We start from the raw sequence: 25,683 nt of genomic DNA, 5'->3' as shown, positions 1-25,683 counted from the left end.
CCTCTTAAAATCCTGTCTGCAAGAAACTGAATGGCACTAGCACACCCAAGTGGCACACATCACCTGCTATGAAGAATTCAAAGCAAATTTTTTTTATCATATTCCCAAATGCATCCTCCAGGACCTTTTGATCCACCAAAACACCCATAGATCGGTCTTGTCGCAGAAACCTTCAATTCTTGTATAACAGAAACAATTTTACAGCCAATATATATACATATCAATAACATTTCCTATATGGCACCACAACTGTATCTTTTGATGGTTGCTTGATGGGTGTTGACCTCTTCTTTGCTGGGCCAACCTTCCAACCCACATTTTTGAATTGATCGTTCAACCTGGTAGGCACCTCCATTTGCTTCTTTCTCCAACAGCAAACAGTATTTGTCAAAAGTCTCCACACTTACATGGAGTCTGAAATCTAGATTGAACAAGAATTTGAGTTCCAATCTATTCATTTCTGCTGTACTAACTCCTCCTACTTTGGCATAATATGCATTATTGAAAAATCTGCATATCAATACAGAATTGTTAGTTTTTTTTTATATATTTTGGTTGTCATACTACTTAAGCTTGTTCTACTTCAACAAAAGATCCCTCTAAGAATAGAAACAAAAGTGAATCTGAAAAAATTAACCATTAACAATTTAATCACAAATCCTTGGAACTCAAAGCCTTGGAGAGCTTAAGTGTCCTGAATGTTAGTAATGTGACCAGTGTTATAAAACCTGGACGGGAGCAGCCAGTGTGTTCAACCAGACCAGTTGACTGAACTAGGTTCAACAGAATCCAATCCCTCAACAGGGTCAGAGTCCACTAAGAGCCAGGAGTGGGTCAAAACCCAGTTGATTATGATATGTTATCGCAGAAATTTTCCCTGTGGAACACAAAGAGGAGGAGGCAGCCATCTTCCTTCCTTCTCTTTCAGCACTGGTGGTGGAGAAACCTCTGACTTTCCCACCATAGGGCAGTAGCCCCCTCCCCCTCTTATCTTTTATAACAAAACTGAGAGTGGAGGAGGTTTTCCTCAGAATTATGAGGGGTCTCCCTTCCTCAGTCTTTGTTTTACTTTTTTTCTTTAATAAAACACACTCTTTCTCAAAATAAAAAAAATAAAAAAAATAAAAAAGTTTGTAGCATAAGATGGCCAATCGGTAAAGAATCGCATCCACTATCTACTCCCCAAATCCTTCTTCCTCCCTCTATCAAGACTTGCAAACTCTAGTTAACAAGTCCACCAATTAAAGAAACAGAGGACCATTAGTTCCATACTTCAGAAGAAAAAAAAATTCATCCCAACAAAGTTCTAAAACCTTCTGCAACATTTCAAAGAATCATCCGACCAACCCTCTCAAATAAATCACGTATAATTCTGCAATTAAAAAGGTAAAATGTTTGAAGACAAACATATAGACAGTATCTTAAGTAATTTAAATTTGTATAGAAGTCAAATGAAGACATATTAAATAAGACTATCCACAGCAAGAAAACAACATGGAAATGGAAAAATATAAATATGTTTTGCTTTCATGAAAACATCCATAGTTCCCAATTAACTTTAGTTCCATTGGAAGCCATGAAGAGCAAAAAAAAGAAAGTATAATCCACAAATTGGTTAGCCATGGCCCAAAGTAGTGCACCAATATCCCCCCGGGGAGCTTTAGGAGCAATCCAAGGAAGGAAGCAGTGCGTTTACCTATTCTTCTCAAATTAAATAAGTTTGACTGTGCTGTTGAGGAATACAACACATTGAGAAAAGGCAGTAATTGTGCGAATTTGGGACAGCACTTCTGGCATTATCATCCTTGCAATTCAAATGATGCAAACAATGACAATTTTGGAATCAACAAGGCTTGTGAGATATATTGGATTACAGGTAAGAAAATAGAATGGTAAATGAGGTGATGAAGGCAAAATGAAGAGTTCTAAAAATTTAAGCAATCTGAACAATTTCCAGATAGGTCTAAACTCTTAAGCTGGAAATCAATCCCTCACCAAAAATTTCCAAATTCATAACTTCTGGTGGAAATGGGACAGAAACAGTACCATTGGAATTCTAGATTTTCCTACACTACAGGTATTCCTAGTTCTCCTTGTAGGGGCATTTAGATTATAGTTTACAGCATTCCAGTAAAACTTTAAAGGAGTAGAGATAATGGAAACATAAATTCATAGATATGCTGACCATAACAGATACATGCATTACTTACGCATCATCAATGAATTTTGCCGCCACAACAACGGTAGTGATTAGAAGCCGATGAACATTAAGGGAAGTCAGGTGCATATCAGGTTTTTGAAGATATTTCTCCATATATATGTATGCAAGAATAAAGCAGGCAGGGCTACAACTTGTATACTTGTATATTCGATCCATATACTGTTGGATGCTCAAGTTCGGTGCTCTTAGACCATGGAAAACTGTAACCACCTCTTTCTTCCCTGACGTCTCAAGTAACTTCTCATTCTTCTTGATGGTCCTCTCAAGCAGAGAAGAGAGAAGAGCCAACAGTCGAGGGCTTCCAGTTGCTTTGAATGATTCATTCAGCCCAAGTTTTGAATAAAGATCTGAGGCTAAAGCCTTAGTTTCATGTGCCAATGAACCCATGTGCAGATTGCTGCAAAATATCAAACAAAAGTAAACATTGGGTAATATGTGCAACAGTAAAAATGCTACAACGCAATTTTTTCTTTTTTTCCTTTTCTTGTCAACATCCACCATACAGTTTCCAATATAGTATAGAGAAAAAACTTCAGGCAGACAGGTGAAGTGTCAACATTGTCTTTTCCTTTAATGTTGTCATTTACAGCAGAATTAAAAATGCAAACAGGGCACCACTCGGGTTTAGTCTGGTAATTTGTAGACCAGTTAGCAGTATTTTTGTGATTTACTAATGGTAAAAGCTAACGAAATATATAATACACTCCAATCAAATTAAAATGAACTTGTCCGAACCGAGTTCTTTTAAGAACGAGAAAGTGAATGTAACTGAGTCTAACAAAATGAATCAAAACCCAGGTTAAGTAACTACACAGAAAAGCACAATGGCGGAAGCAAATCTAGATGGAACGAAAAAATTAATATAGGATTTTTTTAGAAGTTAGGATTGAATAGGGAAGAATAGAAAGCCATATGGAAAAAACCTTCAGAAGAACCAAATTGAATATTTACGTAAAGATCCTACAAATAAAATGACTGAATCTAACCACACAAGGAAATGCAAATGAATCAATGCTGATAAAGAACCATCAAAGACACGTTCAAACCAGTAGATATCTTAGGTTTAGACTAGCAGCACGAATGATTAACACAGTTCGTCTCGAGTAGCCATCAGTTCAAAAAGAAGACCAATTGAACACAAAATTCAGAGATTTAGCGATCGGAACAAATGCATTTACCTGACATAGAAATCAAAAAGAAAAAGCCGTAGCTGGACAAGAACAAGATGGATCATATAACCAAAAATCCATCTAGAATCCAGCTAATACATATCTAAGCACGAGATCTCCAAACGACTCAAACACAATGTGCAGTAACGCAAACTTACAAAGCGGGAACCAATGGAAATACGTTAAATAACAAAGATGTAAACCCGAACTTTATCCAAGCAAAGAAGCGCAGGTCTAATTGTGAACTTAACGGGATAAACTCGAGAAGGAGAGATAGAGAGAAAAGCAAAGCTTACAGCTTTTACAGAGATCTAAAGAACTCTTTTCTCCACATGAGCGCTAGGCACGAAGATGATGCTCCATGTACAAGGCCCTCATCACATTCTCTCGGTGTTGAGAGCAGCAAAAGGTGGAATAAGAGAAGGAGAAAGCTTTACTCAACACTCGGCATCCATCTCTTTATTCCATTTGCCTTTTTCTCTCACCACTCCCTCCCGCCCGAGATAGGTGTCGGTGATGCCGTCTCCGTGTGAAAAATGCCTCTCAGGCATTGCGGCAAGGCGGGACCCGCTGCTCCCCCGCCCTCCACTCTTACTGTAACGGCTGATATGTTTTTTTAAAGGAAAAGACATGTTTTAGCCTCCTAATATCCAATCATGCCGCCTCCTTTCCGATTTCCGACAACGTAACCACCACGCGCACTTTAGCTTCATTCGACCGACGATCTGACTAAGCTCCCGCTAATTACGTTGGGTGCCAGCGTGGCCTTCGCTCAATCTCGTGCCTCCCCTTCTGTGGGCCATAGCAATAGTTGTCTTACTCGGCAATGCCCCAATGGCTGACGGCACATCACCGACTGATTTGATATGTTACCGAACTTGTTAGGACATGACTCATTATTTAAAGTAAAAGAAGTAACTAAGGCGTTGAAATGGGTGGATACTTGATGGATTATTTACTTGGCTAACCCACCAAAAGTGTACCCCGTTTATGCCAAGGCTCATGGACCTGATACAAATTTTTGGATTCCCACAATCCCATATTTTCACCTCGATTAGTTTGTTTGAAAAAAAAATTTACTTTATTATAAATAAAGGCCCTAAACAATGCACAAAATGATACTAGCTAGTACTTAATTATTATAAAATATTTATCAATGTTTATTACTTGTAAATTTTATGCAATATTATTGATAAGTTATATCATCGATTCAACTAACAAACTTGGTCGGGTCAGTTGGTTTTCCTCTCTCCAAGTCTTACAAATAACCTATGTAAATGATTGAATTCAGTTCGAATGATCGGTCCAATCCAGATTTTATAATAGAAATAATTATAACCATATTTACTTTTAATGTTCATATCTAAACTATAATTAATATTTAATTACTTTATCATCGTATCAAGTTACAAATCAACTAATATTTAGAAAAATAAATATACATACATGTTTAGCCTTGAACTTTAGGGTAGGTGCTTATCATATTTAACAATTTTAATTTATAATTAAAAAATAATACTAAGTAATAATCCGCTCACATAACACGTAAAATAGATAAATGTACTTTATTATAGACTTAGGTATGAAAAATAATAAAAAAATAGGGGAATAGAAGAGTTTTATAACAACGACAATTATAAAAAAAAATTAATCTTTATATCTAATCTATAATTAATATTACTTTATCATAACCAATGTCATAGATTTAATTACTTTATCATTGCATATGTTAGAAGATATGATGTAATAAGGGTGACACTGATGTAATTAGTTTATGATTTATGTCTTTTATTTATTCATTCTTACTAGGATGAAGTGTATTCTTGTAATATTAGTACTTTTGATATCTATAAATACAATTTGGGAAGGGTTCGGACAAGTCCCTTACCCTATTTTTTCTCCTCTTTTCTCCAAATTTGTTACTTTTCCCCTTCTCCTCCTAAAACTTTCTCTCAACAACTCTTCTTCTTCTTTTCACCCCTTAATTTTCTTCTATTATGATTATACATCATGGAATCCTAAGTCTCAACATGGTATCAGTGTGGGGAAAGATCTGAGAAGGAAAAGGAGAAGAAGATGGAGAAGAAGGGGAGAAAGAAGAAGAAAAAAAGAAAATGAAACAAGAAGAGTTTCTCGTTTTTCTTTTAATCTTCTTTCCCAATTCATGTTTTTCATTGGATTTTTAACTCTCTTACCTTATGTTTCATGTAACAAATTATATACGTTGGAAAGATATTTGAGTCTAGTTTCCAACTCAAAAGAATCATTTAAATCATATTTTTATAGAAAGATAAATCAATATCTAAAGCAGCAAAGGTAAAGCAACATAAAAGTTTCAAGCAACAGCAGAAAGCTACAAATTTTGAGTCATTTTATGAGGTCAAGAACGAGACTTTATATGGAGAATTATATATCAAAAGAAATATCTATAAGTATATTTTCTTACATATTCAACCAATTCTCATTCTCATTTTTTAAATAGAGAAATCAATCTCAGGAAGAGTCAATGGTCATGTTGGCCAAAGAAGAAAGAGTATTCAGTTCAGCCAGATGACAGAATCTAAAATCTATCAGATTATTTATCTCAAAAGAACTATATTTTATGGAGATAATTTGTACTTGGATGAAATTTATTTAAGTCTAGTTTCTTAAGGCAAAAATTTCGTGTCAATCTGATTTATATTTAAGGAGATATTCGCATTGGAAGAATCAAAGGTCATGCTGGTAACATGTTGCATGTGAAGATCCGAATTTAAGCCAATTTTTTTGCTTCACTTTTTGAGTTATTGTTATTGGTCAACAATATCAAAAAAGTATCTCATGATCTATTCTTGGAAAGTTTTTGTTTGCTAACTAACAATATCCTGAAAGAATCTTTAGAAGACCATCTTATTTTCATGAACTTTCCTTAATTTATTTGTCAAAGAGAATAAGTGTTCTTATTATGAATTATGGCAACTTAAAAAAAATGTAGTTACATGATTTAGTGTTGTAAATTATAAAAATATCTATGTAACGAGATTTTGATTAAGGATCATATTCAAAACGTGTGTTTCTTCTCTAGTTATGAAAAATCCTTGTAGCATATTAACAACATATTGGAGCAACACTAGGTGCACTTATCTTCTTATGAAGTGAGCACCCTCGCTCAGCCTATCACTCGCTGAAATAGTTTCAAGCTATAACCAGTGTAGCCTCAAGATTTGCCTTCAATTTTTTTATCTTGCCTTTCAAAATCGGTTTCATTATGTAATTACATCTCTAAGCGTGACTATATTAAAAAATAGAATACTTAGGTCATTAGCTGCTAATTAGTTGGTTTAATATGGCTAGCTCTCGATTTTTGTGTCTGGATTAATCACAAATACAGTAAGCATGGAAGCAACATCTATTACTATTTTATTCACTCTTCTTTATTTTTTAGAAGACCTTGCACCTGCTCTCAGAACCAGCAACACTCAATTTAGTTACTCTTTTTTAGAAGATTAACAACACTTGAATTATTGGTTGCTTATAACTCTGTTTCAGCTTATTATTTAATGCATATCTTCCTTATTCAAGGATGGACTCACAGCATAATATTTCATGTATCCTTGTTAAGGACTTTCATTATTTGGTACGTGTTATTTAAGCATTGGCCCATATCCGTTGTTGCAATTGCGTCTCTTTGACTGAGACATTATTATTGAAGAAGGACTCCTCGATTGCTAACTATTGTCAGCATTGGTTCATCTAATACAGAATATGAATTTCTTAGGAAAATAAAGCACACGGTGACCTTAGCATTTTATCTTCCTCATTACCTATTATCCTCTTATTTGGCAACTTTTCTCCTATTCTCCTTTATTTGACTCCCACTTACCCCTTTGGCCAAACCTTTCCATAGCATTACTTTGGTTGGTCCCTTTATTTATATCGGTGTTTTAAGTCCTTTGAGACTTTTTATTGGTATTTGTGGGTCTTTAATCGCCGTCATGTGAATGACAGGCATCACCTACTCTACTTTTTATTGGTACCCTTGGGTCTTTTATCGTCGTCTTGTGAATGACAGACATTACCCACTTTAGTGATTATTATCACTATATTTGGTTGAAATTCTTTGAGGTTGGCTTCAACTTTTATTTTATCACCCATTTCTATCCTTTGAGAATCGTTGCCCGGTGTTGGGGCACCATGATGGAGGAGTTTATTACTACATCTATGTTATTTGGTTCAAATTGGGATCATCGTCATTACCTCCCGGCTTGAGGGGAAATGTTGGAGGATATGATGTAATTAGGGTGACATTGATGTAATTAGTTTATGATTTATGTTTTTTATTCACTTGTCCAAGGGTAGAGGGTATTCTTATAATATTAGTACTTTTGATATGTATAAATACAACTTAAGGGGGAGGGTGTGGACAAGTCCATTACCCTATTCTTTCTCCAAATTCGTCACTCTTCCTCTTCTCCTCCTAAAACCTTCTCTCCACAACTCTTCTTCTTCTTCTAACCCCTTAATATTCTAATATTATGATTACACATCATGGAATCCTAAGTTTCAACAATATTAAGTTACAAATAAACTAATATGTAGAAAAAATATATATACACAAGTTTACCCCTAAACTTTAGGGTAGGTGCTTATTATATTTAATAGTTTTTAATTTAAAATTATAATAATTTTTTAATACTAAGTAATATGATTTATTATAAACTTATGTATAACAAACAATAACACAATAAAATAGGAGGGTGTTTGTTGAATCAATTATGATACGTACTCAAGTTTGACTTGAGACCCACTTGACAAATAATTTTCTCAATGTGAAAGTCTTGATGCCCTGGCCTAGATTTTTTTATGGAATCTTAATGAGAATTCTTAGTATGGTGGAAACACATACCTCCTCTATTGAGATTTGTAAAAACAAAACATGGTTTTAAGGCATCATTTCAAACAAAAGTAATAAAAAGTAGGAAATGGAGAGGCAACTTCCATTCAATGATGGATAAGGACCAAATTACATCCAAAATTAAAAAAAAAAAAAAAACTCTTCAAGAACCTATTAGGTCCTAGAAGTCATCAATTACCTAGATGTAATCCACACAAAACACCACTATTTATTATAGTTCATATCTCGAACTCAAGTTGCTAGTTCACTTCTAAAGTGTTTGCACTTGGAGTTGAATCCACTGTATTAAAGGTTAAGTGACATATTGACATCTACATAAAAAAGAATGTAGGAAGATTTGGTCAAGCTTAAATGGCATTATTATAATAATTATTTTATTTTTTACTCTTATTCACACCTATTTGGGTGAAGAGTATACTTGTAATTGATGTATTCTTGACCACTATAAATAAAGCTCAAGGGAGAGGATTAGGTCATTCATATCAACCCTAATCTCTCCCCTCCTCTACATTCTCCTTCTCCTTTCTTCTCTAGTCGTCCTCTTCTCTTCCTTCCTTCTTCTCTTCTTTTCTTCTTCTTCTTCTTTCTTCTCTCCTTTCTTCTCTCCTTCTTGTTCCTCTCCTTAATCACACGTGACCTTAAAGTTCAGAGATGATGGAGTCCCCAAAACAACATGGTATCAGGGCAGCTTATTTCAGGACTCCAAGGTGCAAGTTTTGATTTGAAGAACTGAAGTATTCTTCTTCAGTTTTTGTTGGAATTTCTTGGGAAAGCTAAGTTTTTATTCTGGCTTTAATCCTTGATGTTTCATATAATAATGTCTGATGTCAAATGATACAACCAAGGACATGAAGTGGCATATGTCGAGGTGTGTTTGGACGAAATTGATACATTGAGACATCAGGAAGCTTCTGAACTTTGGTGTGAGTTTAACAAAGAGCACAAATGGTTTGTTGTAGACTCACCTAATTCACGTCTAGGGCTTGCAAGCGATAGTTCCATCCCATTTGCCATTATGAGTACATCATACAGCATATGGCCCATGTTATAGATGTCGTATAATTTGTCGCCATGGAAAAGTATGAAAGATCACTACTACATGATGAGTTTACTAATTCCTAGGCAAAAGCCTCCCGACAACAACATTGATGTATATTTACACCCTATGGTGGACTTGTTGCAAGAATTGTGGTCAAAAGGTGCGTAGACATTTGATGCAAACACAAGAGAGGTGTTTAAAATGCGTGCAATACTTCTTTGGTATATAAATGATGTTCCCGCTTACAAATTACTTTCAAGTTGGTGTACCAAGGAAAGTTGGCATGTCCAACATGTATTAGTCAAACACACTATGTGCAATGGAAACTTGGAAAAAAATAATGTTACATGGGCCATCAACGTTTTTATAATAGGGGATGAAGAGATTGAAAGTTTGATGGCATATAGGAACATCGACACACCCCCCGGTAGTGTTAACGAGATAAGATTTTGATCAGCAAATGCAAGAGCTCTTCGCTATGCTTTAAGGTAAAAGTCAAGCAAATAGGAAGAGGAAATGATTTGCTAATGAACTAAATTGGAAGAAGAAGTACATATTTTTTGAGTTGAGTTATTGGTTGAAGTTTAGATTGATATATAATTTGGACATAATGCATATAAAAAAACATTTGTCACAGTATTTTGGGTACACTGTTGAATATAAACTGTAAAATGAAAGACTTAGTGAATGTTAGACTTGACTTAGAAGATATGGAAATTAAAATGGAAGTGCATTTGAGGAGAGACAGTGATTTTGTTTATATGCCCCATGCAACGTATAAAATGACTCAATAAGAGAAAAGACGATATTATACACGACTTTGTACCATCAAGTTCCCAGATGGTGTTGCTTCAAATATATCGTGTTGTGTCAAGGTGGATTCCCAAAATTTATTGGGCTTAAAAAGTCCTAGTTATCACATAATGATGCAATGTTTGCTTCTAGTGGGGTTACGTGGTTATCTATTAAGTATGCAACTACTTCAATCATTGAGTTGTGATTATTGTTAAGAGAGTTGTGTTAAAAAAACACTTTGAGTTGATTTATTGAAAAAATTACAAGAAGACATCGTGATGATCTTATTCAAATTGGAAAATATTTCCACCCTCATTTTTTAATATAATAGTCCATGTGGCAATTCATCTACCTCAAGAACCATTACTATGTGGTCTAGTACAATATAGATGGATATACCCGATCGATAGGTTCTCTTCGTAAATTGAAAATATCATTATGAAATAGCGCTCATCCGGAGGGTTCAATTGTAAAAGCATATATTGACAACAAAGCTTTGGCATTTTTTTCATCGTACTTGCATGGTGATGAGACAAAATTTAACAAAACATATCAGAATTATAATGGAACTATCAATCACTAGAAGGACAAACTCTCAGTTTTTGCACCCACCTCACATGAATTACATGGAAAAAATTATTGAACCTTGACATGCAGTTGTATGACAAGATGGTGTGGGCTGTACTTAAAATTGCAATGAGATCAAATAATACACCTTGTAAGTACTCGGTGATTTCATTTATCGAACTTTTAGTTATTGAACATTATCCATAAATTGTTTAGCATTTTTATTATACAGAATATAGAGAAGTTTTGTAAAAGGAGTGTACAACTAACTTGGACCAATGACATAAGGAACAATTTGTCGTTAACTTAAACAAAAGGTTAGTTGCTTCGATTAATTACATGAGCTCATGATCTCTAGGCTTATTGAATATTTCCGATGTCATCTAATTTATTATAGTTGAAACCCTAGTAACTTGTTACTAACTTGAAATGAATAGTGATATATTTGATTTTGGAATAGGTCACTACTTGAGTTGTATCATCAATGGCATACTCATCCACATCAAGCAACTTTAGGCAAATTGAAGGACTCAACATAGCAGTGGTGTTGTTAAGGGGTACTACAAAAATAATTGCCTTGATTATTATGGGGTTGTCGTTGATATAAAAATTACGGTAATTGGACAACAATTCAATTTATGTGCTCAAGTGCAAATGGTTCCATACAAGCAATAGTAGGCATGGTATTAAGAGAGATGACTCATTTACCAATGTTAATATATCATAGACCTAGTGTAATGATGACCCTTTTGCATTAGTGTTTCAAATCGAAAAGGTGTATTACATGGAAGACCCAAAAAATGGTGATTCATGATGCATTGTTCAAAACGTTGTAATGAGAAGTGTGTTTGATGTATTAGAGGAATAATTATCTACAACCAATTGAATGATTGCATACCAGCAGAAGTTGTCGAATTCTAACCTCCATGTTGACCAAGTGGATGATGATGTTGGCAAGTTGACAAGATCAGATGTTCCTTTGGATCGTATCGGTGTATTAATGGTTGAGGATAAAGACAACGAAGAGGATGTAGAAGAAGAAGATGAAGTTGTGGTGAAGGACAGGTCCGATGAAGGAAAAGATGGTGCAAGAGAAGAAGAAGAAAAGGTTGACAAAGAGGAGGAAGAAAGCAATGATGTTATTAGATGACAATAAATAAATAAAATTATTTTATGGGTGTACAATGTTATTTTTTGTAAAATTATTTATTTCAAACATCGTTAATGTTATTCTTTTTTATAAATAATGTTATTGATGTTATAAATATACTTCATATACAAGTTCATCTGATATTATGCCTCTTCGTCTACCTAGGCTACGACAGGTCGCACTCTCTACATCATACGAGGAGATGGTGCCGACACTGCTACCATCTGAGATGCATGATAGTGAGTTACGTAAGAGGGAATATTGTGTCTTGTTGGAAGATGGACTCAAGCCCACATGACCAAGGAAGGCCCACATGTCCAAGAAAGGTGGAAGATGGGTTCAAGCCCACAAACCAAGAAGAAGGCCCACACGTCCAAGAGTGGTGGCATGATGGTAAATAAAAAGTCATCCGATAAAGATGGCATTGATATAGTTAGTTTAAATTTTAGGGGTATAATAGTAATATTATAGTTTATTCTTCTATAAATTGAACTTCATGGGGAAATTTAGGACACAAGTCCATAATCTCATTTTTCCTCTTGTTTTCTCCCCAACATGTCTTCTCTCCTTTTCTCCATGGCGTAATACATGGAGTCCTGAAAAACAACATGGTATCAGAGCATTGATTTTTAAGACTCATAGGTACGGGTTTTAGGATTCCAGAAACCCTTTTTTTTTTCTCATATTGCTACTTTTGTTTCTCTGGTTGATAATATCTCTCAGTTGCTGACAATTGCCACCACTCTCTCCACTATCATACTATGGTCTATTTCCCCATAGATATTTATCCCTTTGTCTTACGACCATTCTTTAACACGGGCCCAAACTCATTCAAGTTCTTGCTAGCTTTATAGGTGCTCTATGATCGATGAAGGCTAGATCAAAGACACACTTGTAATCCTTGATGAAGCCAATTTTCTTTTCATCATATTCAAACCCTGGGTTCCAGACCAAAGAACCGTACCCAAAGACCCACAAGACCATGGATTATGAGTCAAAAATTCATTGCAAAAGTGAAGGTATATTGATTTGAAGCTTCTGAAACTAAGACTATCTAGAAGACAGTGTCCTCTTAGCCATAAACCGTATCTCTTCTCAAAAAACCAAGTCCTGTTGTAGATTCTTCTCCAATAATTTCCGAGGTTTCTCAAATACATGACCAGAAACTCGGCGTTGGTGGTGAAATTGTTGAAATCAGCACATACCAGGGGTGAAAGCCATCCGTTTGCCTGCCCACTTCGATGGAGGAGTTTCTTTAACAATGAGAGTGTCTTTAACAATGTCATCACTAAGAGACGTGGCTGTAAAATATAGAAATGAATAATAATATTGTCATAATTATTATTGATCAGTTGTATACTATTTATAGAATTACAACAGAGACAATAGATGATTACAACTCTATAATTTGAGTTTATCTCTAATTCAATCACTAGTTATCTTTATCTCTATCAGTATCTTTATCTTTATATTTATCTCTATTATACCCCCGCCAGATGGAGCTCCGAGAGGAGAGTCCAATCTTGATCTTCAAAAAGAGATAGTGTGTTCTCAAAAGTGGTTTGGAGAGAGCAGCGGCACCAGAGGCGGTTGGGGTTGACAAAATCGCATCTTCTGGAGGAAGAGCAGCGGTTGGGGGGATGAAATTGCATCATCCTGTGGAAGGGCAGTGGCTGGGGCAGATGGAATCGCATCGTCCAGTGGAAGGGCAGCGGACGGGGCAAACGGAATTGTTTCGTCCGGTGGAAGAGTAGCTGCACTAGAGGCAGTTGGGCAGACGGTGACAAGAACGTCAGGCGAGGCGGTGACAGCAAGGAGAGCGACAATGATGGCTCTATGAAGTTTTAAAACAGAGGAGGGTGGTTGTCGGCACAGCGGACGGTGGCGGTAGGGCTATGGGAGCAAAGCAAAGGAAGCGTCGGGGGGGGGGGGGGGGGGGGGGGGGGGGGGGGGGGGGGGGGGTTGGCGCCGGGACTGGCTCTACTATGAAGGCTAGAGGATTGTTTTTAAAATAATATCTCCAACAAGATTGTAAGGAGAAGGGAAAGAGAAAAGTACCAGGTATGGCCTGCGACGGAGGCTGCTTCCGATAAGGATTTCCAAGGACGGCAAACTGGTTTTGATTAATCGATCGGGCGCTCTTAGGAGAACTTTTTCCCAACTAATATATTCAACATATTTGTTCTCACTAATCCATGTGGGACTATTCTTTAACACTCCCCCTCATGTGTACGCCCTTTGGGCTCTTACATGTGGATAATTTGGGCTGAGGCCCACATACATACGAGTACTTGCTCTGATACCATGTGAAGTTGGGTTCACGGCCTATCCCAAAATGACTAGTCATCTTAGGAGACCTTTTTTCCAACTATTAAACTTGAAATCTTTGTAGTCATTAATCCATGTGGGAGTATTCCTTAACACTTCTCCTTACGTGTAGGCACTCTTTGTGGTGTGGATAATTTGGGAAAAAGCCCACATATGAGTACTTGCTCTAATACCATGTAGAATATAGAAATAAATAATAATATTATCGTAATTATTATTGATCAGTTGTAAACTATTTATAGAGTTACAATAGAGATAGTAGATTATTACAACTCTACAATTTGAGTTTGTCTTTAATTGAATCACTAGTTATCTTTATCTCTATCATTATCTTTATCGTTATGTTTATCTCTATCAGTGGCTTGGTTGAGTTTGCTGGTGTAAGAGATGATGACCTGAGTGCTCATCGTTATTGCAGTGTGGAGAGATGACAAAGTGATGGAAAAGCTTGTTGCAGCAAAGTAACTGAAAAGTTCATTGCTATTTTTTATAGAATTCCACTTCCTAGTGATTTTGCTATGATCCGAACCATACTCACCATTAGAATTTTTTTCTGAAGATATCATATCACGTAGTTGGATGTCACTAACTGATTTTTGGATGATTTGGCCTTCATGGATTCCATTGATTGCTCACCGACTGATCTCCTTAATCATTGCTATCTCTGAATCCTAGAACCACTCTGCTTGTTGACCGATCTAGAGTTTCTATTACTGGCATCTTCACTCAAGAGTTATTCTCGGCTAAACAGAGGAAGCAACTTTTATTTTTCTTGAGTTCCTATAGTCATCTCTTAGTTGGCTTATCTCTTTGTTGGTATTACATTCGAGTGTTGTTCCTTATTTCGGAAAAATTCTCTACCGAATCGTTGACGAGGATTATACGCACTGCTGATTTCTTGGCTTATCTCACAGGTAGCTAACTGCTCTTATTTCCATGTCTTTGTTCAGTGGATTATTTCCTCCATCGAGAATATTGTTTCTTCTAAGAAGAGAGGTGCTGGTTCAAACTCGCATCCCGATCTGCCTAGTCCATTACAAATTTGAGCGAGGGGGAGGAAGAAGAAGCTCCTTTTGTATTTAAATTCGTCGAGTGACCCGAACCAACGAACCAGTGATTATGCTCTGTTCCGCTTGGGTTAACCCAGCGAGTCAAGTCAACTCGGTTTGCTCAACTCAAGACTTTCATTATTTAGTACGTGTTATATGGGCCCAGGACCCATTTCCACTGCTACTATTGTGTCCCTCTCACTGAGACATTATTATTGAAGGACTCCTCAGTTGCTGACTGTTGTCAGTGTTCTAATGAAGAAGAAAGTACATGGTGGCCCCAAAATATTATCTTCCAATGAATCCCCATTACCCTCTTATTATTTGTTAAAATCACTTTTGAGCAATGCCTATAGACCTACTACATACAAAGGATAAGAGTGTGTGCAACATCCTATGTGAGTATAGTCTATTATTCACCCAAAAGGTGTTTTTTAGCTACCCTTGAAAAGTGAGTAGACTTTGTGTCCCACAGTTGGGCTACTTTTTCGCCTTTGAAATTGAGAAGAGACTATTTCAGACTATGACCATTTTTATTAAAGTATGGAGCTTTGTTAATGGCTAGCAGTGATTTTTCTTCTCTCGCCATTATATTGTGCATGTTGGGTCTCTTGGTAAAGAACAAAGAGATCACCAACTTGAGGCGGAGTGTTGGAAGATGGGCCCAAGCCCACACGACCAAAGAAAGCCTACAAGTCCAAAAGAATTGGAAGATGGACTCAAGCCCACTGACCAAGGAGAAGGCCCACACGTCCACGAATGGTGGCATGAAGGTAAATAAAGATTGCACTCATGTAATTAGTTTAAGTTTTAGGGGCATAATAGTAATATTGTAGTTTATTCATCTATAATTTGAACTTCAAGGGGAGGGTTAGGATAGAGGTCATAACTTCATTTTTTTCTCATTTTTCTCCCCAACATAACTTCTCTCATTTTCTCCATGGCATAATCCATGGAGTTCTAAAAATCAACGTGTCTCACTAACACAAAGTACGATAGCTGACTAACTATTACTCATTTATGTTAAATTATATTGTTTCCACATTAATTTATGTTCTATGTATATAGATATACCCACATCATCTCCATCCACACTGGTGGGTCCTTCCACATGGGCTCCATCTGCACTCTCACATATGGGGCGATCACAAAGCCCGAGCAAATGGTCCATAGTTGATGAGCTTGTGTCATACCTCGATGGAAGGAGGAACACAATGGAGTTTTGAGATGGGCATAGGTGGGGCATTAGGACTCCATAGTGTCATTTTCACTCATTGGGTGGGCCATGTGTTGAAGAATTTTATGGAGGTGAAGGTGGAAAATTCAAGCCTATACCAAAGATCATATATCTAGTGTTTATCCTTATATCGAGGTAACAACAAATTTCCGTTTAGTTTTTCTAGTTTACATTGATAAGATTGGATATGTTTTACATTATAGGAAAATTTTGATGTCTATTTAAATAGTAATGTAATAGCACAAGTTGTCGTGCATGCTATATTGGGTGGTGCACTTCAACTGCCCCAAACTACTATGCATGGCAAGTATAAAGAGCATGGAGGCCACACATTGCAGCATTAACTACTCCTTATAAAGAGGTTCCCCTCAAGGACGGGCAATGGTTGTGCATGAAAGTGTTTTGAGGGAGAGAGGTTCAAGGCAATTACATTTGAATGAATTTTGTTTTAAAATCATCAATTATTTTTTATTTTACTCATGTCTAATTTTCATTTAAAGAGACATTCCCAAGTAAATGTCAAAAACGTCAGAAAACAAAATGTTCGATATGCCATAGAGTCAAAGTGTTTTATGCATATCGGAGAGGACATGGTATATATGTTTAAATTGAAGTATGTTTTCTTTCAAATATTCTTCTATTCTAATATATTTACGTGCATGTGTCCTTATAAATGTGCAGCGTAAAAATTGCTCTAACATTGAACAATTTTGGCTCACCCATCAATCCGATGAAGGATAGTGGACTAGCGGATACGAAAACAAAATGTAAGTATTTCTTATAAATATATCATTTTATTTTAAGAATGAATAATTATTAATTACCCATATTATTTTTTATAGGAGGAGATGTAGCGGCTAGTCCAAGAGGCATAAGAGGTTGGTGAGCTAGTTGATGAGAATGCCATTATGAGATACAGGTTTTTGGATCTCGATCTGGTTACATTACAAGGTTTCATTTATCTTAACGGCCTCTATCCAGAATGGCTCGACGATCTTCTTCGCAGTACATAGAATATAGAGGGTGAGTTGCTGGTAACTAAAGAGGCACTATGCATGTGTTGAGCAAGAGCATAAGATGAAAAACTTAGAGATGCAGATGCAGTGGTCCTTTTGGTAGATGCAAACACAAAACTAGCCACCACTAGATTCTCCAACAGATGGACTACAGTTTTCTATTATTTTGTATAATTTATAATTTTCTAATTTAAAAAAAAAAATTGTATATTTTGTAAAAAAAATATTTAGTAATATATTTTTTGTAAAAAATTTGTTATATATTATTTCTCTTATTTTTAATTATTTTTTATTATTTTATGAATAATTAAATAGGAAAATTAAAATAACATAAGGTGAAAATTCTCTTACCAACGAACATTACAAATAAAATTAGTTGTCGATAGAAATCTCTTCCAATGAATTTTGAATTCCGTTCTACCAAAAAATTGGCAATTTTGCTGGCAAAACCCTCCACCATTGAAAACTAGTCAACGAAAGTTGCCAGATAGAAGGTTTTGTAAACGAAAAAGGAACTTCCGCCATCGAAAAAAATCGTTAATAAAAGTCTTTTTTTGGTGTCTAGTCTTCTTGCTTTTTCTCCTTCTACTTTTTACACCTTAAGACTATGAAACCTTAGAATCTAACAGAATTATATCTATGAGTTATGGGTGACATCGAACCGAGCCGGTTCGCGAGCGGCTCGAGCTCGGCTCAATTCGATTTATCTGGATCTCGAACCAAGTTCTAGATCTAGATAAGGCTCATTTGAGTTAACGAGCCAAACTCAACCGAACCATGGTTCGGTTCGAAAGCTCACGAGCCGGATCGTTAACATGCTCAGGTGTTGGGACCGGGAGGAGGGGAGCGAGAGAGAGGGGGAGAAAATTCTTCATCCCCTCATCACTGCCAAACCCCTCCTGTCCATTGTTGTGGCCACCTCTTTCGCCGTCAACAATTGCTCGTCGGTCGCCTTCGCCGTTGCTCGATTCGATTTATTCCTTCCCTCATTTGCCTCACCACTGTTTCTGTCATAGCCGTCTGCCCTGACGACAGGTCCTCACCGGCGCTGCTAGACCCCCTTCCCTCCGCGTCATCTCAGCAGAAAACCAGAAACCTAAGTTAAGGGAGAAATAATTTTTTCCCCCTACGCGCGAAGACATCATACGATTTAGCACGTGCGAGATCATAAGCATGTGAAAAAAAAAACTCTTTCTTGAACTCTGGTTGTCCCTTCTTCATGGTTCTTGAAGAAATTGAAAAAATATTTTAGTAGAAATACGTTTCTAGGGACTATTAGTGGTTTTTTCAAGAAATGTTGAATAGACATTTTTAGTACAAATACATTTCTAGGGACTATTAGTGCTTCATGTTTTTTGGAAAAAAAAAATCTAATTGGAAATTCTTATTAAAAAAATCATATAATTTTTTAAGTGAAATTTTCCTGCCAAGATGGGCTAGAAAACCGTATAGAAAATTTTTAAATAAGTATTTAATAGTTGATGATGTAATACTTTTAGCATGAGGCAATTTTTATAGCAATTTTGTGTTTGACATTTTATTTGATTAAAAATTTATCCATAAGTATAGTAATATATTAGATTGATTATTAATTTTTATTTATTACCCTAGAAGAGGCAATAAGAGGTCCATTTAACTTTCATAAGAAATTTTTAAAATATTTCTTGTAATTTTCTAGTAAGTCACTAATAGTAATAAGATTTTATTTATTGGTTTTTTTAAAAATATGTATCCTAGAAAAAATATTTCTAGTTTTTCCTAGAATATAAATTTTCAACTAGGGGCACTAAGGAGGTCATAGTAAATTTATGGCCCGATTCAAGAATTACAAAATAAGATAGACAATATTTTGGGTAAAAAAGATTATTATTGGTGCATTCTAATTCATTATCGAGATTCAATCCTGAACCTCCTCCATCATTCTTGTTTTAAAAATGTATGCATAATTTTATATATAATTTATTTGACCTATATTTTATACAGAATATTAAATGTAGGTTGAAGCTCAAGCTCGAACTCGAACTCGATTAAAATTATTATGGTCGAAGCTAGGGTTGGCTCGAGCTCGAGTTTGAAATATTTAAATTAAGTTCGGTTCGAACATAGGAAGGTTCGGACTCAACTCAATTCAATGTTACCCTTATGCCCAATTTTAAGTGGAGGTCATGCCCAATTTTATGTAAAATGTATGCATACTTTTATATACAATTTATTTGACATGTATTTTTTGAAAAGTTTTAAATGAATGTTGAAGCTCAAGCTTGGCTCGAACTTGGTTAAAACTATTGGGCTCGAGCTCGATAATAATTTTAGACTCGAGGCTGGACTTGGCTCGAGCTCAAGTTCGAAATATTTAAATCAAGTTCGGCTCAAACATAGGTAGATTTGAGTTCGGCTCGGCTCGACTTGATGTCAGCCCTACTATCAGTGCATGCATTATCCTCAAGAATATCATTTGGAGGCCTTAACGCGGATTATTCCAATACATCAAAGGCATGGTTAATTATGAGGGGATATTATTGCCTATTCTAATTCCAAGCATATTATTGCCTATTAGATGATGAAGCACAAGGGTAATAGATGTCTATTGTGGAATTCTCCAATATGTTTATGGATAGTTTTGAATTGTATAGAGGTGTTAGTTACATCTGAGCAGGAGGTTGCGTAGTTCAAATTTTGGTTGTAAGGTTGTTTTCTGAAGGTGCTGGAAGTCATATTTAGTTTGTTCTTTCTGTCGTCTGAGTTTCTTTGGGTTTGGCCTCCTGCATTGAAATGATAAGTTTCCATAAAAGAAAGGAGTAACTGACTCCACTACAGGCCCAAAATCTCTTTATTATCACCTCCATAAATTAGCTTCCATTAGAGGATCAAAAAGGACAATCGGGTGAGGGCAAATTAGGCTTAATATTTCTCTGCATCTCAAGAAAATATTATTCGGCTTTTTAAGCAAAATACTCTGCTAGTGATTAGGTTTGATTTTATCTTTTAGGGGAGGTTAATATCTATTTAAGAATGACGTAGAAGTAGTTAGCAAATTTCTATCGTACTACGAATTTTTTCACTATAAATTACGGAACGCGCTACGGGTCAAGCGAGAGGGAAGAAATCAATGCATTCCAAGCTTCCAAACCCTTCGGACCCACTTCCCGGAACGTGGATCCACGATCTTACTTCTTCCTTGCGTGTGTTTACAGGTTATAAATGGCGGCGCTCCGTCTTCTGTGCCGGGAAGACGAGCTGCAACCCTGCAATGTTTTCGAAGCCTTCACCGCTGCAGCTCAAGGTCTCCTATGTATGCCTCTTATCTCTCTTTATTTTGCTCCTTGTTGTAATATCTACCCGCTCGCCGGAGTTGGGTCTGCGGACAGTTTACCGGCAGCCAAGGTACGAGTTCCTGGACGTGAAAGCTCATGCCGCCGCACGAGTACGACCCGGGCGGTTGGATTTCGTTAGGGAAGAGTTTGGTGGGAGGAGGGTTAATGTCGGATTGGTGAACGTTGAAGATGAAGGAGAGATTAGGGAGTGGCAGGAGGTAGGAGAAACTAAGCTGGTGCGCTTCGACAGAGTCGCGAAGGAGCTCGCCTGGAAGGCATTCTTTCCTGAATGGATCGACGAAAATGAGAGAAAGGTTGTGCCCAAATGCCCGGAGATTCCCATGCCGAGGTTCGAAGATTACGAGGACTTTGACGTGGTGGTGGTCCGAGTACCCTCCGGGGGAGACCAACCGAGCGGGGACCGGGATGTTTTCAGGTTGCAGGCGAACCTGGTGGCGGCGAGTTTGGTTGTGAGAAGCGGAAGGAGAGTGAATGGTTCGGTGGTGGCGGTGTTCGTGGGCTCCAGCGCGCCCATGCTGGAGATTTTCAGGTGTGAAGATCTGGTTAGACGAGTGGAGGATTTGAGGGTTTACAGACCTGACCTGAGGAGATTGGAGCAGAAGCTGGCTTTGCCACTTGGGTCCTGCCAACTGTCCCTGCCTCTTATAAAACATGGTAAGTTTATATTTCTTTTCCGATTTTCCAATGAAAATGTTACTTGGGTGGGTAAGGTTTCATCAAATCCCGATCATGGTATGGTTCATCAACAGCAGGCAGCTCGTCTCCTTCCTTATCAATACCAGATGATTCTCATTCCCTTCTGTTCTGGTTTCTCGTTTTCTGCCCACCCATTCTTTAACGGAATATGACTGTGCTGTAGAGTAATAAAATCATATTAGAGTTTACCAAACAAATTAGTTATGCTTGATGATATAATAATGGAGTCGGTAGCTCTCGTGATATTAAGAAATGGATTCTGGTTCCGTTTTGTGGCAAGTAGAGAGAAAAATGTGTGTGACTTCGGTTCTCTATAATGCAGGTTGGTGAACAAACGTGCTAGCTTGTCTATTTCAATTCGCGTCCTCTTCATAATTTTATTCTGCTTTGCATAACCTAATATCCACAGAGATTATGAACTCAGGTCAAGGAAGAATAGATTATGATTTCTCAAAGATGAAGAACCCACTTCACCTACCAAAAGAAGCATACGTGACTCTTCTGCATTCGTCGGAGGCTTACGTTTGTGGTGCCATAGCGCTAGCTCGGAGCATAATCCAGACGAATTCCACCAAAGATCTCGTCCTCCTCGCCGATAATTCCATTACCCAGAAAAGCCGGGAGGCTCTGAAATTGGCCGGGTGGAAAATCAGGGACATCGAGCGCATTCGGAGCCCATTCGCCAGGAAGAACGCCTACAATGAGTGGAACTACAGCAAGCTACGGATATGGCAGCTGACCGACTACGACAAGATCATCTTCGTTGACTCCGATTTCTTAATCCTGGAGAACCTGGACGGCTTCTTCGCCTCACCTCAGCTCTCCGCCGCTGGTAATGACCAATTCATCTTCAATTCGGGGATCATGCTGGTTGAACCCTCGCACTGTGTGTTCGAGACGTTGATGGAGAATAAAGAGAGGCTGGTATCCTACAATGGAGGAGACCAGGGGTACCTGAACGAGGTGTTCGTATGGTGGCACAGGTGGCCGAACAGATTGAACTGGCTCAAGAACTTCAAGAACCTCAATGCGTCGAGGGAGTTGCCACCTCAGGTATACGCGGTTCACTATCTGGGCTTGAAGCCATGGATGTGCTACAGGGACTACGACTGTAACTGGGACGAGAGGGGGCACCAGATCTTCGCCAGCGAGGCGGCGCACAGAAGGTGGTGGCAGGTGTACGATGCGATGCCGAGGGAATTGCAGCGCTTCTGCGGGCTGCCCAAGAAGCTGGGTTTGCGAATCAAGAAATGGCGGGCAAATGCACAGAAGGCCAATTTGGCCTACAGCCGTTGGAACGTCCGGTTCAGGGATCCTCGCCAGCATGAGGACTCTTTATCAAGTTCTTGACGGAGTCGGAGTTGTATCGATCGTTTTTGTTTTGCAGCCAGGATTTGGCTGCTTAAGGAGGAATTTTATTGTAAATTTTGCAATGTAATAATCTCAAAGGGTAAATTCGTTGATCTTTTTTCTGTATGCGAATTGCCAACAGATAACGAATAAACAAGGAGAGCAGCATTGAAATTAAAAAATTATTTTAGAAAATTCCGAAGTTTTAAACTCAGATTTTGACCTTTGAAATCGACGTGGACGAAGCGCATCTCTTGGCATCTTATCTTTAAAATCCAAAATATTATTTACGATATTCTTGCAAATAAGTTTAAAACTTTGGTATTTTCCTAATTTTTTTTATATTTTTCTAAATATCTCTTTCTTGCTTATGAGATATATGGCAAAAAAATTATTTTAATATATGAATATAAAAATATAATATATCAAATAAATAAGTTAATATTTAAATTTTAGAATTATTAACTCGCACTTGACTCAGGTTAAACCTATTTGGACAAAATTTGATCACCTCACCAGGTAAGTGATCGGGTCATGTTTTATAACATTGAAAAAACTAAGAAATAATTTAGCAAACTTTATGATTTATAAGTAATAAAAATTAAGATATTTTTAATGCATTTTTTAAAATAAATAATAAGCAAATAATTCTATAATATTAAAATAATTAAAAATAATTCTATAATATTAAAATAATTCTCTTGCATCCATTTTTACCCCATCTGCCTTCCTTCTCTTCCAACTCAACCCTTCCCTTTACCTCACCAGTTTCAAATATTCTAATAGAAATCTTATTCATTGATTCAAATTATACAAAACGTTTACATTTTTATAAGGGAGTTTATCCTGTTTAAAATACAAAAATCGTATATTTCAATCCTATCTTATTATCTCAAAATCAAATCTTATCTTGTCAAATCTTATCTTCAACACTCCCTCTCAAGTTGGAGTGTATGTTAATAATACCCAACTTGTCGAGTAATGCCTCAAATTGGGACGAACTCAACGCCTTAGTGGATAAGTCTGCAGTTTGGTCATTTGTACGTATAAGGGATGTCTTAATCATCCCTGCTTGAATCTTTTCACGAACTAAGTGACAATAAATTTTGATAGGCTTGTTCGCTCATGAAAGACCGGGTTTGAGGCAATGTGTAAAGTAGCTTGGCTATCACAATACAACATGACTAGTTAAGTATGTACGATTTCCATGTTCTTCAACCAGGTAATTTTGCAACATGTAGTAGCCATGGAATGATACTCTGCCCCAGCGGTTGATCGAGCCATCATTGTTTGCTTCTTTGTTTTCCAAGAACTGGGTGATTGTCCAAGAAATATACAATACTTGTTACTAACCTTCTTGTGTTCACGCAGCGAACCCAATTTGCATCACAAAATGCATTTAATTGGAGTGTATTGTTAAGTTGTGGAGCCTAATCAACGCCCTACACTGAGTCGGTACCCGGATCGACCTTCACAGTAAGGTCGTCGTGTTCCCGCCCCCCTCTCGGGGGTATGGAGGCGGAGCCGCCGCCCAATCCACGATATATTAATTGTTGTTTCATTAAGGGCAGTTTGAAAATTTTATTCTTGTATCGTGGTTGCCCTAATTCTCTCTTTATAATTGAGGGGTGCCGCTATTAGGGTTTTATCATCATCGATAAGGAGCTAGAGTTGCTGCCCGAGAGAGTTTAGAGAAAACACTTGTAAGTGTGTGTGATTTCTCTTGTAAACTATTTCATCTTTATAGTGGATTACTATTGCAGCAGAAGACAGGACGTAGTCTCACTTGAGGCGAACCTATATAAATCTTGTTGTATTTTTTCTTTCTTCTAAGATTATTATTATTATTCTCGTTAGTTTGGAATTAGGGCATCTAATTCCTAACAAATACTTGTGAAGGATAGTAAAATACCCTGTTCTGGAGTTTATTTCAAGTATCAAAGGACTCTATGTGCTGCCTCAAGGTGTAATGTACATAGTTTTTTCATAAATTGGCTTAGAACATGAACGTCGTAGACCAAATTCTGGTCTAGTAATGGTCAAGTAGATCAATCTTCCCACAAGACCTCTGTATGATAAATAATCATTTAGGAGTTCTCCATCGGATTGTGTAAGAGCCAAGTTTTGTTCCATTGGAAACCTTATAGGTTTCACTCCTAGAAATTCGACATCTTGTAATATCTCCAAGGCATATTTTCTTTGGGAGAGGGAAATACCCTTTGAAGACCTTGCTACTTCTATTCCCAAGAAGTATTTGAGGTGACCAAGATCCTTATGTTTGAACTGCTTGGATAATAATTGTTTCACTTCTTCAATTTAATGCAGATTGTTACCTGCCAAAACCACGCCATCAACATACACAAATATTGTTGTAAAACTGCCATTGTGGGATTGGACGAATAAAGAATAATCTGCCTTTGACTGATGAAACCCATCAATCTTAGGGGTTGTGGAAAATTTCAAAAACCACTATCTAGAAGCTTGTTTCAACCCATATAAGAGCTTGTTGAGTTTGCACACTCAAGTCTCCCTCTTTCATCCAAAATCGGGAGGTAGGGACATGTAGACATCTTCATCAAGATCACCATGTAAAAATGCATTGTTAACATTGAGTTAGTGAAGATGTCATCCTAGAATAGCAGAAACACTCAATAGTAACCAATTTGGCAACTGGGGCGATTGTCTCTTGCTAATCGAGTCATTCAACCAGGTTGTATACTTTGGCGACTAAGCGGGCTTTGTAATCCTTGACAGTGCCATCAAAATTTTAATTTTACTTTGTAAACCCATTTCCATCCAATGGGTTCCTTGCCAGGTGGAAGAGAGATGAGTGTCCA

The 25,683-nt window shown here is 37.1% G+C and overlaps 2 protein-coding genes across 2 annotated transcripts; one reads left to right on the top strand and one right to left on the bottom strand.

Annotated features, from left to right (window-relative positions):
* Positions 1–6: 6 nt before the first annotated feature.
* Positions 7–3,893, bottom strand: LOC137956861 (cyclin-P3-1-like). Its single transcript, XM_068804512.1, has 3 exons — positions 3,687–3,893; positions 2,211–2,618; positions 7–510 (listed from the first exon to the last, which is right to left on the bottom strand). Exons 2-3 carry the CDS (start codon positions 2,606–2,608, stop codon positions 234–236), a joined length of 675 nt encoding a protein of 224 aa, XP_068660613.1. The 5' UTR covers positions 2,609–2,618; positions 3,687–3,893; the 3' UTR covers positions 7–233.
* Positions 3,894–20,574: 16,681 nt separating this feature from the next.
* LOC137954838 (putative UDP-glucuronate:xylan alpha-glucuronosyltransferase 5) lies at positions 20,575–22,846 on the top strand. Its single transcript, XM_068801742.1, has 2 exons — positions 20,575–21,454; positions 21,921–22,846. Exons 1-2 carry the CDS (start codon positions 20,575–20,577, stop codon positions 22,844–22,846), a joined length of 1,806 nt encoding a protein of 601 aa, XP_068657843.1.
* The last annotated feature ends 2,837 nt before the right edge of the window (positions 22,847–25,683 follow it).

This window comes from Aristolochia californica, unplaced genomic scaffold, assembly GCF_029961685.1.
Source record: "Aristolochia californica isolate CCGP_79_NKW_82.1479 unplaced genomic scaffold, dmAriCali1.0.hap1 SCAF_2, whole genome shotgun sequence".
Classification (NCBI taxonomy): domain Eukaryota; kingdom Viridiplantae; phylum Streptophyta; class Magnoliopsida; order Piperales; family Aristolochiaceae; genus Aristolochia; species Aristolochia californica.
Note: the sequence above shows the minus strand (reverse complement) of the source record. Positions and strands in the feature narration are given on the sequence as shown.